This window comes from Crocodylus porosus, unplaced genomic scaffold (genome assembly GCF_001723895.1).
Source record: "Crocodylus porosus isolate Cpor-Errol unplaced genomic scaffold, CroPor_comp1, whole genome shotgun sequence".
Classification (NCBI taxonomy): Eukaryota; Metazoa; Chordata; order Crocodylia; family Crocodylidae; genus Crocodylus; species Crocodylus porosus.
The window spans coordinates 87,147,643-87,160,840 of NW_017728947.1; the positions used below are offsets into that span (position 1 = coordinate 87,147,643).

The 13,198-nt window shown below is 45.0% G+C and overlaps 1 protein-coding gene across 1 annotated transcript in view; it reads left to right on the forward strand.

Annotated features, from left to right (window-relative positions):
* The window catches only part of TDP1 (tyrosyl-DNA phosphodiesterase 1), a 139,974-nt gene extending 127,285 nt beyond the window's left edge, over positions 1–12,689 (forward strand). Inside the window, exon 16 of the mRNA XM_019552395.1 lies at positions 11,917–12,689. Within this exon, the coding sequence (XP_019407940.1) occupies positions 11,917–11,990 (74 nt within the window). The 3' untranslated portion in view covers positions 11,991–12,689. The remainder of the gene's footprint in view (positions 1–11,916) is intronic.
* The last annotated feature ends 509 nt before the right edge of the window (positions 12,690–13,198 follow it).

Consider the following 13,198-nt stretch of genomic DNA (forward strand, 5'->3'; position numbering starts at 1 on the left):
CTTAGTACAAAGGGCCTTTGGTGGTTTTCCCTTCAATTTCCAACCCCCCCCTTCCCTCTCCCATTAAGGAGACAAGGAGGGGTAGCAGCTGTGTTTTTTTTTTTTTCCTAAATCTGCTATTGATAATGCATTTTTAATAATATTTCTAACATTATGGTGGAAGTGTGTGTGGGGCCTGTGGGAGGGTGTGGTGTGTTTAGGGGTGGAGTGTGTGGGGGGTTGGGAGGGTGTGTGGGAACTGGGGTTATAGTGTGGGGGGGCTGTGGGAGAGTGTGGATGTGTGTTGGGGTATGGTGGGGGGGTGAGTGTGTGGTGGGTCTGTGGAGTCCCTAGAGTGTGCAAGACCCTGAAGCTGCATGTGGTGGCCCCATAGCATGCAGCTTCCCTTGCTCCCACCCCAGTCCCCAGCTGCACATGGTGGCAGCATGCAGGGCCAGCCTCACCCAACCGTATAGCAGATAGTTCCCCACACTCCCACCCCTTTCTCCCTGCAGGAGTGCCTGGCCCCAGCCTGGTGGGACGATACCTGAATTCCCACTCTCGCAGGCAGGGAGGCTGAGAACAGCCAGGGCATGGTGGCCAGGCACAAGCTCTACCAGGCTCTCCCCTGGCTCAGGGGTCAGGCCAAGGTGGGTCAGGGGTCAGGCCAGGTCAGGCCAGGGTGGGGAGGGTTGCTTAGCAACCAGAGCCACACCTCCTGCATGGAGGCACCAGCTTGCAGAATGAGGGGCCCTGCAGGCTGGATCAAATTGCCTGGGGGCCGGATGCAGCTTGCAAGCCATGTTTTGCCTGCCCCAGATTTAGAAGATGCATAAACAAACAGTAGACTATATATTTAACTGTACATTAAAATATTAATTTTCTATTCTGTTGGTTAGATTCTTGAAGTTTGATTCTCATAAGACTCTTACAAATGAGTAGTAATAGAGCTTTCTTCAATATTGTGCATCACATTTCATGCTTACTCTCTGATAATCTTCCTGTTTCCCAAGTACTGGTTAGTCTCTTTCAAACAATTAAGACACTCTGCTGGATTCAAGAGATTTAAGGCTTAATTTTCTTATATGCTAACTTTATCCAGGATAAGGCCAATGGGCCTACTCCACTTTCAGTAATGCCAGTGAGAGAAGAATCGCAGTCATGTTCTTGCCACAGCCACAAGCTTTGTGTTTTATCCTGGTAATTTCGCTTAATCTTTTTGTGACTACCAGTACAGACTAGGCTATAAAGGATGAAAGTCTGTTATTGATGCTTCTTGTTATGAGCTGTGACCAGTAGCTTCAAACTTGACTAGGAACACAGGTGCTGAAAAGAAAGTAAATTGTTGTTAGTTGATTATGGTATGGAACCTCCTGTGCCTAAGCTGCACACTTCTAACTGTTTACAAGCTGAAAAGCTTTCTTTCCTACTAATGAGTAACCTCTCACCTAAGCGGCAAGTGATGATATATTAATGTGACAATCAATGGAGGAAGCTTCCATTTCCTTTCCTGCTTTCCCTATTCATTATCCGTTTTCATTTTTTCACCTTGCATCTCTTTTTATATAATGCCTCTTTCTCTTTCTTACTTTTTTTTTCTCGTTGCTTTGCTAATATAGCACCTGCAGAACTAGGGTGGAATACATGGTTCTAGTCTGTGCTGGTAAAGTTGCAGAAAGACTGGGAAACATTTTATGTAGGAGCAGCTCAACAAGTATAGTTGGTGCCAGCAGAATTTGTTTAAGACCATATTAATTTACCCAGGTAGGAGTGTCACATAAAAGCAGACAAAAAATAAAGAAGTACTTTAAAGCAGTGTGAAATGAGAGGACTCCCTTTCACGCTTCCTAAGCAGAAGATGGTAACTTCAGACCAGTCTCTTGCTCAAAGAATGGCTTGTAAGGTATAAATACAAAGCATAAGTTTTGTTTTTAAAAAAAGTATCACTATATTGAATTTACTAGCCAATTGCCCATCATGAATGACAGATTTCAAAGAAGTGTTTACATGGCTGGCCCCGAAGGGTGGCCCTGCCCCTGCCCATTCTGTTGCCCCTCACTGGCAAGCCACAGCCCCCCCCCCGGTTCTGGAGCTGTTCCTTACTCCCAACCCACTGACTCCAGCCCTGCCAGTGCACTTCACTCACCAAACTGCAGTGCCCTGCACCCCTGGGCCACGATGGTGCTCCTCACCCCTGACCTGCAGCCCGCCCCCCCATCCCTGCTAGTGCCCCTCACCCCGACCCACAGATAGCGACTCCCATTTCCAACCCACAGTTGCCTGCCTCTACCCTGGTGCCCCTCACTGGCAAGCCACAGGCCCCCCAGCCCTGCTGCTGCCCCTTACTCCTAACCAGCTGACCCCAGCCCTGCCAGTGCCCTTCACTCACCAAACTGCAGTACCCTGCTTACGCTGTTCCCCTGGGCCCTGATGGTGTCCCTCACTCCTGACCCACAGCAACCAACCCCCCCATGCCTGCTGGTGCCTCTCACTTCTGACCCACAGCCCGCAGTCCCAACTCAAAGTCCCCCGCCTTTACCCCAGTGCCCCTCACTCCCAACCTGCAGCCCCCTGCCCCCTCCAGCCCTGCAGGAGGGACCCCAGCTGTCCCTGTCCCACCTGGGCCAGAGCCCGATGGCTCTGATTCGTACAGGTAGCGGCAGAGTGTGTCTGGCCCCAGCACAGAGGAGGGGAGGCTTGTGGCGCTTCCACCCTGGGATAGTGCTGCAGTGCCCTGCAGACAGCCTGGCCACGGCCCCCTCTCCCTTCCCTGCTCCTTTCCCCCTTCCTCAGGCAGTGGCTCCCTGCTGCCCACCAGGCTCCACCCCCCCACACACACACCCTCCCCCCCACTGGAGAGCAGGCAAACTTCCCCTCCCCCCTGCCCTGTTGCAGCTGCAGCCCCTGCTCCCCCCACCCTGCCCAAATGTCTGAGATTTTGTTGTGCTCCAGGGGTGAGAGGGGAAGGTGATCGGAGGCAGCAGGCAGCACCACATGGCTGCAGGCAAGTCTGTGTGCACTCCCTGCTGCCTCCCACCCCCAGAGCAAAGGGAAATCCTGGACACTAGGGCAGATTTTAAATAAAAACCGCTCGGACCACGATTAGAGGGCTGAAAAAGAGTGGGGATACTGTTAAAAAGAGCCTCTGTGGAGGTGGGGCTGGGGGAGCCACCGCACTGGGGGCTGGAGGAGGAGGTGGGGCCAATGGAGCGACTCCCACCTTTCCTCAGCTGGCTCTGCCGCTTGTAAAGAGTGCTCGTGGCACTTTTTTTTCCCCTTCTGTGGAGGGGAGGGGGGGGGAGCCGCTGCAAGAGGCAGCGGCGCCAGCCCAGAAGCTCCCATTTGAACTCGGCTGGCCCCGCCGCCGGCCACCCGGCCCAAACAGCCAATCAGTGCATGCGCAGTTGGGCAGAAGCATTACAGACAGACAGACAAAGACTTTTATTATATTAGAATACTAAAAGTTATAATTATAGGGCTAAGCATATTGTTTGGATTAATAACCAAATGGGAGATACCAGCCAGTGATTCTGCTGACTGGTTCATCATTGTTTCATTATAAAACAAGTGGAACATTTTAAAATGCATTTCACAGTCCAGCTAATGCACTAAACGTTACTGTTACATTCTGATAAAATTTACAAGTAGTTGGTCATATCATGAGAATATGAAAATATGTGGCGTTGTAAAAAATATTTTTAGTGCTTCCAATAACTGTATTGCAAAGTACTGAGGGAAATGTAATACTTGATTCAGGACACAAGCTCAAAGACTGGAGTTGCTTAATTCCTTCCTAATGGGGAAAAATAGGAAAACAGTTTAAGATTAATAATTGAATCAACAGGAAAATGACAAGCCATTCATAAATTGTGTAAGGTAGTTTAATGAAAATTTAAGCAATATTATTTTAAAGTTGTTGCACATTTCAGCTGGAAGGGTTAGAAACTTTCTCACTGTGTACCTATAATGCCATGTAAATGCAACTTTGATAACAGCAATGCAGTCCACTGTCGCACTATAATATGCTGAAGGTAAACTTTGATCCAGAACATTATGGCACACCAGAAAAGTTCCAGGTGATCTGTATAATTTCAGAAAACAGTAATCCTCTTTCTTCATGTCTTTATTTATTTGCCTTGGCCAAAAACAAAGCATAACGAACTGCAAACTGTTTAGAATTCACTATTTCAACCTTGGAAGGAGAAAAGGTTCAAGAGACCTAAACAGGATTGCAAATTCAAAGACATTGGGTGTTCCAAACATGATGGGTGAAGCCACTCCATTCAGCTTTTGCTTTTCAAAAAGAAACACTCTTCTTGTGAGTTAGGGTGTACAGATGGGTATGAGAGAAATTTCATCAGCTCAGGTTGTTAACAAACAAACTCTTCCTTTTATCAAACATCTTGTGAAGGAGTGTTTGAATGTTCAGTCTCTGATAACATGATTGTAAATTGACAGGAAATGAACACAAATGTTGTTTTTGGCTTGCTCAATATTTGATCACTTGTAGTTTTAAAATACAAGGTGCAAGTAATATGGGAAGAGAATTATGGAGAGAACAGTAATTGTAGCTTGTGCTTTATTCTTCCTGAAGTAAATTCCCACTGTATTGAGTTCTGTTTTGCTTTTTTCTTTCTGGCTGTACATACTATACCCCCATAAGCCAAGCTTCATGAGAACATGAGGTTTCTAAAAGTTTTCATTGCAGACTTTTGACATATTATTATACTATGTATCGTATTAGCAAAACAATAAGAACCAAATAATACCATAGTTCACATTATCTCGTGCTGTAACTCAATGTTTCTCAAAGCATGGGGGATACTCGCAGAATGATAAGCAAAGGGCACTTGGACAAATTTCTGTATTGTTCTGTAGAGTCTCAGCTTTCAATTAAAATGAAATGAACAAATAAACATGCTCTTGGGTTGTGAGAAATTTCCAGTTCGAATGCTTAAGTGTAGTTGATACAGTACCCTCTGTCTGACATTGCAGAGGACCTTAAACAAGAGCTATGAGGCAGGAACAGCTCCAGTAAGAACCGTGACACTTGACTTGAATGTCAGTGATAGTTTAAGTATTAATTTCGCTATTTCACTGCTCATCGAGTAGCATCAGCCACACAATCTATATCAGCAATTCCAGTAAAGTGTATGTGTGACAAACCATGTAGTGAGATATGTATAACCAATTGGCTGGAAAGGTGTTTAAGATGTGTACATTAAGACGAGAGGATGTTTTATGGGAGGGCAAAGTTCCTTCATACTTCTGAAAAGGGGGGGAACTTTCATAAGTCTGGGAATCATTGGCCTAATGCATCAAGGAGCTATTGAGTCTCTTGCTCTTGCCATGGTATTTCACGGCAACAAGTGGATAACCACATTTAATATCACATTTAGATATAACTATTGGTTGTTTACATTAGAATTATTATGCAATTAATAAGTTGACTCTGTGGCAGTCCCTTGCAATCGATGATCATTGTCTTCCATGATTCTTTTATCTGTGGGTCCAAAGATGGCTGACAAAGCCGTTGTGGGACTGACAGACTGCTGCAACTCAGGCAAGTGTTTCTATGTGGGGTGGGGGGCTCTGGATTCTTGATTCAATCTGTGGCAGTGCACCTTTGGGTGCCTTCCCCTTTAAGGGCAAAGGCAGACAGCTAACAGGTGCCTGATGGCAGCAGCCATTTTGAGAACAAGGGATATAAAGGCTGCAGTTTGCTGCTGCCAGCCCAGGTGGAAACATCGCCTGGCTGAGCTGCAGCAGGAACATCAGAAGGTAAGAGCAGGATACTCTTGGTCCTGGGCATTGCCTAAAACTTCATCCTGCCAGGGAAGGATGTCCTGGTGGGGCGGGAGCCCCCAGGAAATGCCAGGCCAGTTACCACCCCAGTGAAATGTGGGTTGGGGTGCCTTAACCCATAGCCCCCACAGTTTGGTGGGTATGAGGGTCAGGCACAGCTGTGGCCACCTGAGCCCTAGGGGGTGGAAGACCCCAGGAGAAGTGGGGCCAGGCACAGCTATGGCCACCTGAGCCCTCACGGGAGGAAGACCCTGGAGGGCCTTGGTTGGGGGGGGGGTAGTTGTGTGGCCCTAGAGAAGGCAGTTGTGAAGACCCTAAGAGGGCAGGGATGTAGGTGGCCCCACACAGAGTAGGATTGAATGGGAGTAGGCCTGAAGGGCTGTGTATGAGGGGGGCTGAGTAGGGCTAAAGTGGGAGTAGGCGTGAAGGGCAGTGCAAGGGCCAGCCCCATGAGTAGCTGAGTATGAGGATGATGAGAAGACCTCAGGGTGGGGTGGGTCATAGAGACCCAAGAATAGGCATAGGGGGAACCCCATGTGTGGGGAAGAGGCCAAAGTATTTTTGTGGATGCCTATGGCCACAGTTTGGGCCAGAGGCCGAGTGGGGGTGCTCAGCCAGAGAGGTTGGGACAAGTCCTGACCCCAGTAACTCCTCCACCACAAGGAGGCCAAGTATGGGTCGAAAGAAAGACCTAGAGGTTAAGCACAATGACCTGTTGTTCCAGAGAGGGAGGGAGTGTCCCTGTGAGACCTTGGAGTACCAGTCATGGTGTGTGTTATGAACATCATGTGGATGCTATCTGTGAGGCATGGGCTGCAGTGTAGGGGAGGTTTTGGAGCCACAGGTAACACTCCCTAGCTTTCTTCATTTGTGGCAGTCCTGGGAGAGAGTCTACCATGAGTTGACATCATTGTTGCATTTTTTTCAAGTTGGCCTTGAGGACATCCTTGAAGTGCTTCCTCTGCCCTTGTCTTGAACATACACCTTGACTGAGCTGGGAGAATAAAACTTGCTCTGGGAGTCTGGAGTCAGACATCCAGATGAGGTGGGTGGCCCAGCGAAATTGATGATCATCACCTTGATGCTTGTGTTTGCTTGTGAAAGGACGCTAACATTGGTGCATCTGTCTTCCCACTGGATTCAAACATTCTTCCACAGCCATCATTGATGGTACTTCTCCAACAGTTTGAGGTGTCTCCTGTACATTGTCCACATCTCAGCTCCATACAATAGCTGCTTAATAAACCACGAGCTTGGTTTGGGATCTGATGTCTCAGTCTTCAAACACCTGTTTCCTCTGGTGTTTAAATGCTGCACTTGCACATTAGAGGCAATGTAGGATTTCTTCATCAGTGTCAGCCTTCTTTGAGAGATGTCTTCCGAGAAACAAGTAATACTCAACGTTCTGCAGAATCTCACGATGAATCTGAATGACCAGAGCTAGGGACTGTTCATTAGAGCTTGTTGATGGAGGACCTTAATTTATGTTTTAGGCCCCAATTGTCCCTCCCCCAAAATTTAGTTGAGACTCATTTTTACTATGCACAGTACTATGATAACTATTGAAGTATTATATGAAGAGAGACAGTGTGGTGAAACACATTTGTTACATAGTAAGGCTGATGGAAGGCAGCATATGGAACAGTTATCTTATTTCTGATATCAGATTCAGAAAGTATGCATGACTTTCAGGCAGAACTTTGTTATAGTGGATATGAGCATCCAGGATCGACTAGAAGGGTTCATTGTCCCTCTCTCTCTCTTTTTTTTTTTTATGGATCACTGGTAATGTCTCTGTTTAGCTTTCAACTGAATGAGGAATTCTCCAGGGAGGTTTCAGCGGTGCACTGGGAGTTTGGTACCCAACTTTCATTGATTATCAATGATGTATCATTATCCTTTTATTTTTGAAAATTATCCTACCACATACAATTGGCAAAAGCTCCTCAAAAGATAACTGTATCTAGGAATTTAGCAAATGTTCAAATAACCATTTTACTGGAAGGGGCCAGGGCTGGAAATCTCCTTTTCCTGGTCCACTTCCTGCCCTCACATAGTACAGTTCATATGAAAAAAGAAAAAGGCATTTATTCTGTGAAAATGAATAAAGTGCAAACTTTGAGTTTTCTGGTGCTCAGGCTTGCGTGATATGCTCTTTTCTGAGATCTGACTCCAGGGTTCAAATCAAAACTTTCTAGGTCAAGAACAGATTGATTCACATAAAACCGGATGAAAAGATTGCTAGCTACTTCAGCAGGCATTGAGTCTGGCCTGTGCTGAGCCACAAGGTTTGGATCCATATGGAAGTATCTTCAGAGTTCAGGTTCAAAGAGCTTTGATCCTCTGGATTTGTGGGGGAAAGGATGGCAGGTAGCTTGGAGGTGGAGATGGAGACTCAGCAAGGAGACTGTTTTGTCTCTGGTTGATTTTAGTACTGATGAAATTAAAGATGCCCTAGAGAATTAAGTTCACACAGTAGATATAGCATAGGCCACAGGGCAACTTTCACTCGTGTGCCTCAGCTGTGGTCTGAAGGGAATGAAAGAGATCTCCTTGCTGTCATCACATCCTTGATATTGCTCATGTAATGACAGGGATGAAACGGGCAAGAAACAATGTTGTCTAGCTTATGCTCTGATCCATCAGTCAGGACAGCTGAGTTCTGCTAGGTTGCTGTGTGGGGTTGGGAAGCCTCTCAGACTGTTTCCCAACACAAGAGACAATTTTGAACTTCCTTTGCAAAGTGTTTTGAAATACATGGATGACAAGTTCTACATAAGAGCTAAGCATGGCTTTGGTAGGTGTTCACTATCTATCTGGGCAGTATCCAACCATACCTGCCCAGCAACTGCTTCTCTCTCCCTATCTAACTCCAGTGAACTGGATGTGTGTAAATACCCGTGACAAGATATTACTTGAGGCACCCCTCAACAGACTCAAGACACCCCTTGATAGACTTGAGGCACCTCTCAGTGAATGCCAGCTTAGTCTTCATTCATTTTTTTTGTATGATAGAAAACTAATAGAGCAATTCTTCTGTTGCAAAGAACTCAGAAAGATGCCAACAGAGAAGAATATTTTTAATGTGGATTCTTATTTGAAATCTCTAGGTTTATATTGTGAGTCATGGGTGTAAACTTAAGTGTTAACATTGTGTGGTACCCTTGAAGGGATCTCAAGGCACCTCAGGGCGCCATGTCACCCTGGTTGAGAACCACTGGATTACACTGGATAACCTGGCAGCTCTGTACTGAGAGTGGACTTGTTGGGGGTTAATCCTTGGTGGCTCCACTCACAGCATTGAGCCACTGCATTAATTTCAGTGAGACCCTGGAGTCCAGGGAAGAATGCTTTCCCAGGCTCTCTGGTCTTGCCACATGGTGGCTCCATGCTCAGAGCAGAGCTGCCGGGAACTAATCCTCAGTGGCTTTGTTCTCAATATGGAGCCACCGTGTTAATTCTGAGATGTATAGGCAACTGGTAGGGGATGCACAGAGCATGTGCCAACACTGATGCTGTTGGTAGGCCTGGTGCCCCCTGTGACAGGGTCGGCATCTTCTGCAGATGCCCCCCAGATTCAGGAGGCACCAGGCACTTATGACGGGATCCCAGGGAAGACCACTTCCCCAGGTTCCCTGGTCTTGCTGCACAGCAGCTCCATTCTCAACACAGAGCTGCTGCATGGTGAGACAAGGGAGCTGAGGGCAGCATGCCTCCCCTGGCTGCGTGGTAGCTCTGAATTTTTAAGTCCTGTCAGTTCTGCACTGAGCAAAGAGCCACTGGGCAGCAAGACCATGGAGTCAGAACCATGTTTCCCCCAATGGTGTTGCTGTACTTAAGCCACTCAGTGCAGCTACTCTTGGGGATGGGCAGGGAGATGGGTAATGGGGCTGGGAGCTGTGCATCCTGGGATGCTGAAGGACTGCAAATTAAGCATTTTACTCCCTGGAACTAACTAAAAATACCCTGGAATGACCTGGGTAAGATGGAACAAAGACAAACATCGTTTTAATTAACTTGTCTTTAAAAAGTTTAGAGGGTACTTAAAATGGGATAACACCCTCCAATGTGTGAATGCTTGTTTTAAATGCCTTTCTGACTATTTGAAAATAACCTCTGACACCACCCTGTGCAATGTGAATAAGAATATATTTACATTTCAGGTTTTTCCCCCAAATCCCCTTCTCTCTTCCCCTGTATATCTTTGCACTGTAAAATATGGGACTATAGTCCTCCTCCAGAGATTCACACTTAACTCAATAGTGGGGGCAACAAAAGCATTTTTAATTGCCTTGGCACCTGTCTCAGAACATAGTGCTCTGTTGTATAACGTATACATTAATTACCCTCCCCTGCTGTTCTTCTCTTATTCTACTATTTTACATTTTACATTTGAAGAGAATCTTAGCTAAATCCCACAAAATTAAAACACATATAGTAATAACTAGACAATCAAGTGACGCAACTCAGTGATTAAAAGCCATCCTACTTGTCTGTCTAGATCATCTTTACCTAGCACAGCATTGCAAGTTACTGCACTGCTTTAAATATACAGCTACCAGAAAAGCCAGCCCTTGTTGTTTTGATATAGAAGTGCTCTGTATCATTATCATATAATACAAATCATATTGCACAGACTAAAAGCTAAACAGTCGCTGCTTTTCCTCTAGGACTGGAGAAATTTTCTCTGCTGCATAGTATTTATACATATATGCAATAGCTAACATGCTTACTTAGTGTTTGGGAAGATGCAAGAACGTTAAGTAATTAATCCGAATGCCTTTCTGTAAAAGGACCTGTAAAGGACACTTCATATCCGAAACTTTGTTCAACGTCTCTTCCAACTAGACAGATGGTCCAATCAAAGATATCACAAAAAATCCTTGCCTTCCTGTAAAAAAAAAAAAAAAGAAAAGAAAAGAAAAAAAAAGAACTCAGGATCTCATTTTACAATTGAGGAAACTGAGGCAGGCCACTTTACACAGAGGTATCATTTATGAGGTGAGTAACTCTGAGGTTCACCTCAAGGCATTCTTTCCTCATTCCATTAGGAGATGCCTAGAGGACCTGAACCAATAGTTTGATTTCTTAAATCAGCTGGTATCCTGAGATGAACACAGCTCTTTCTTGAGAAGTCTTGAGATGCCCACAAAAATCCATTGCTCTCTGGAGCTGTTGTGGTTCAGCACTTCTCACCTTCTCCTTTCCCACTTTGAAACACACTTACAGAGGCAGGGATGTTTCCATTAAGAGCCATCCCTGAGAACTGGGAGTGGGTGGGGTGGGGTGTGGTAAAGAGTTTTAAAGTTCTGGGAAGTCTGCTGTTTCATACCTTGAGAGTAGGTTTGTCTTTATTTGTAATCCATTCTGAGCCTTCCTGGGAACAGCAGTGTGTAAACTGAATGCATGAATGAGAACTGTAGGAGGGAATTCACAGAATTCAGTGTTTCTTGAAGCAGTATTAACTCCCGGTCTCATTTCTGGCGACCAGTATCATGCCCATCATTATGGCAACTTCCTGACTTTACCTTTCTCTATCCACACCCCATCTTTATACTTTATCCCCAGTCCTTGAGTGTCTGCTGCAGATTTTTTGCAAGGCGGGAAGGAAGGGTGAAACATATTGAACCTACACATTTGCTCCTCTCTCTCTAGGGTGGTGTTCCTGTAACTGAGGGCCTCTCCTCACCTGAAAACACCTTTCCTGTGAAAAAGTCACTACTGCCCATGTAAATAACTAAAGTATCCCTAGGCTGAAATCCTCCTTTATGTTGCTATTGAATCAAAATGTCTGCTGTCTATAATTTTACAACCTATGGACGAAAGTAAGCTCTGCTGCATTCAAATTTTTATAAGCTCTCTCTGACGTAGTTTTCATCAGTGTGTGTAAGAACATCAGGTTGTAATATTTGCATTGAAAAGGACAGCCATATGGAAAAAGCAGAGCCTCTTTAAAATACCTGTCTTGGAATCTCACACTTAGCAAGACCTCAGTAAATTTTCTCAAACAACTGAATTTAAGAGTTGGATTGAAATAACAACTACAATCAAATCAGTGGCAGTTTCACCCTTGATTTCAGGTAAGGGGTTAGGATTTCACCCATGTGCATATTTTTTGTTTCTGTTTTGTAGACCACCCATGGATTTGGAATATCCCCTACACCAAAGCACCGGATACTCATGGAAACATGTGGGTTCCATCATGAAAGCTACAAGCAAACTCTGAGATTACAGCACCTGACACTGAGCCTACTGTCAAGCTGTGAGACTGATTCACTTCTGATTTTAAGATGTGAAATTGTATGTTGTTTAACCAATTTTGTATTTTGCAACACATCAGTAATATTAAAGAGTGTTTGGAGGGAGAATGGGAAGTGGGAATCCTTAGCAAAACTGTAGTCGCATTCCTATTTATGGACTTCCTAGAAAGTAGGTAAGTGTATTTTTAAATGCCATTTTCCATCCTCCTGTTGTTGTGGAGGTTACACTTTGAAAGGTGTTGAAATGACAGTGTTAGATATATTCAGAGTTTCTCACCGATTTTAGTCAGAATATATTCATACCTGTTAGTATTCTTCTAGACTGTTATTGGGCCCTTGGTGATGGGTAAAAGTTTTGTATACATAATTAAGTAAAAGTGAATAAAAGGCATTTTTTTTACACTTGGCATCAAAATGGAACTGGCCTGTTGCTTTCTTCTCTACAATAGTTAGTCCTCTCCATTAAGAGGGTAGGTTGCTCTCATAAATGCTAGTATTTATTGGTTTTATCTTCTCTAAGTATATTGATTCCATTCATTTCCTCCCAATTGTCCAAATTGTAGGCAAAACACTAGTGCAAATAACTAGACTTGGGGTCTGGAAAGTTTTCTTGGGGGTGAGATGTGTGATGTGGTATCAGAGCTGCTCCCCAGCTGCTACTCTAGCCTGCAAATCTCAGTTGTACAGTGCACTCCCTCCAGCTTCCCACTCCCCTCACCTTTCAGTTCAGCTTTGGCTTGGATCCCAGCCAAATCTGCCACATTTGGTTGGAATCCAAACCAAAGCTGATCCAAACCAGCAGCTGATCTAGTGCTGATGTTTGCATTTTGCAATCTCTCAGTACACAAAAGACACACAAATTAATACTGCTTTAAGCAGTGGTGATTTAATGCTCCTTTTCTGGGCTCCAGCCTGTTTGTTAGACCTACCTCTGCTGCAGTACTTTCATCAAATTAGTAAGGCATCAGTATAAGCAAAACAGGGAAAACTTGTAATTTTTCCTGCATCATGCCATGTTCCAGCCCCTACTTATCCTGGTAAACTATCTCTTTTGCACTCTTCAGGTCTGTTACCAGATAGTTCTCCTGTTTGGAGTCTATTTGATGCATATATGGAAGCTGTTCAAATGGTCATGGGTCTTGTCATATAGTCTG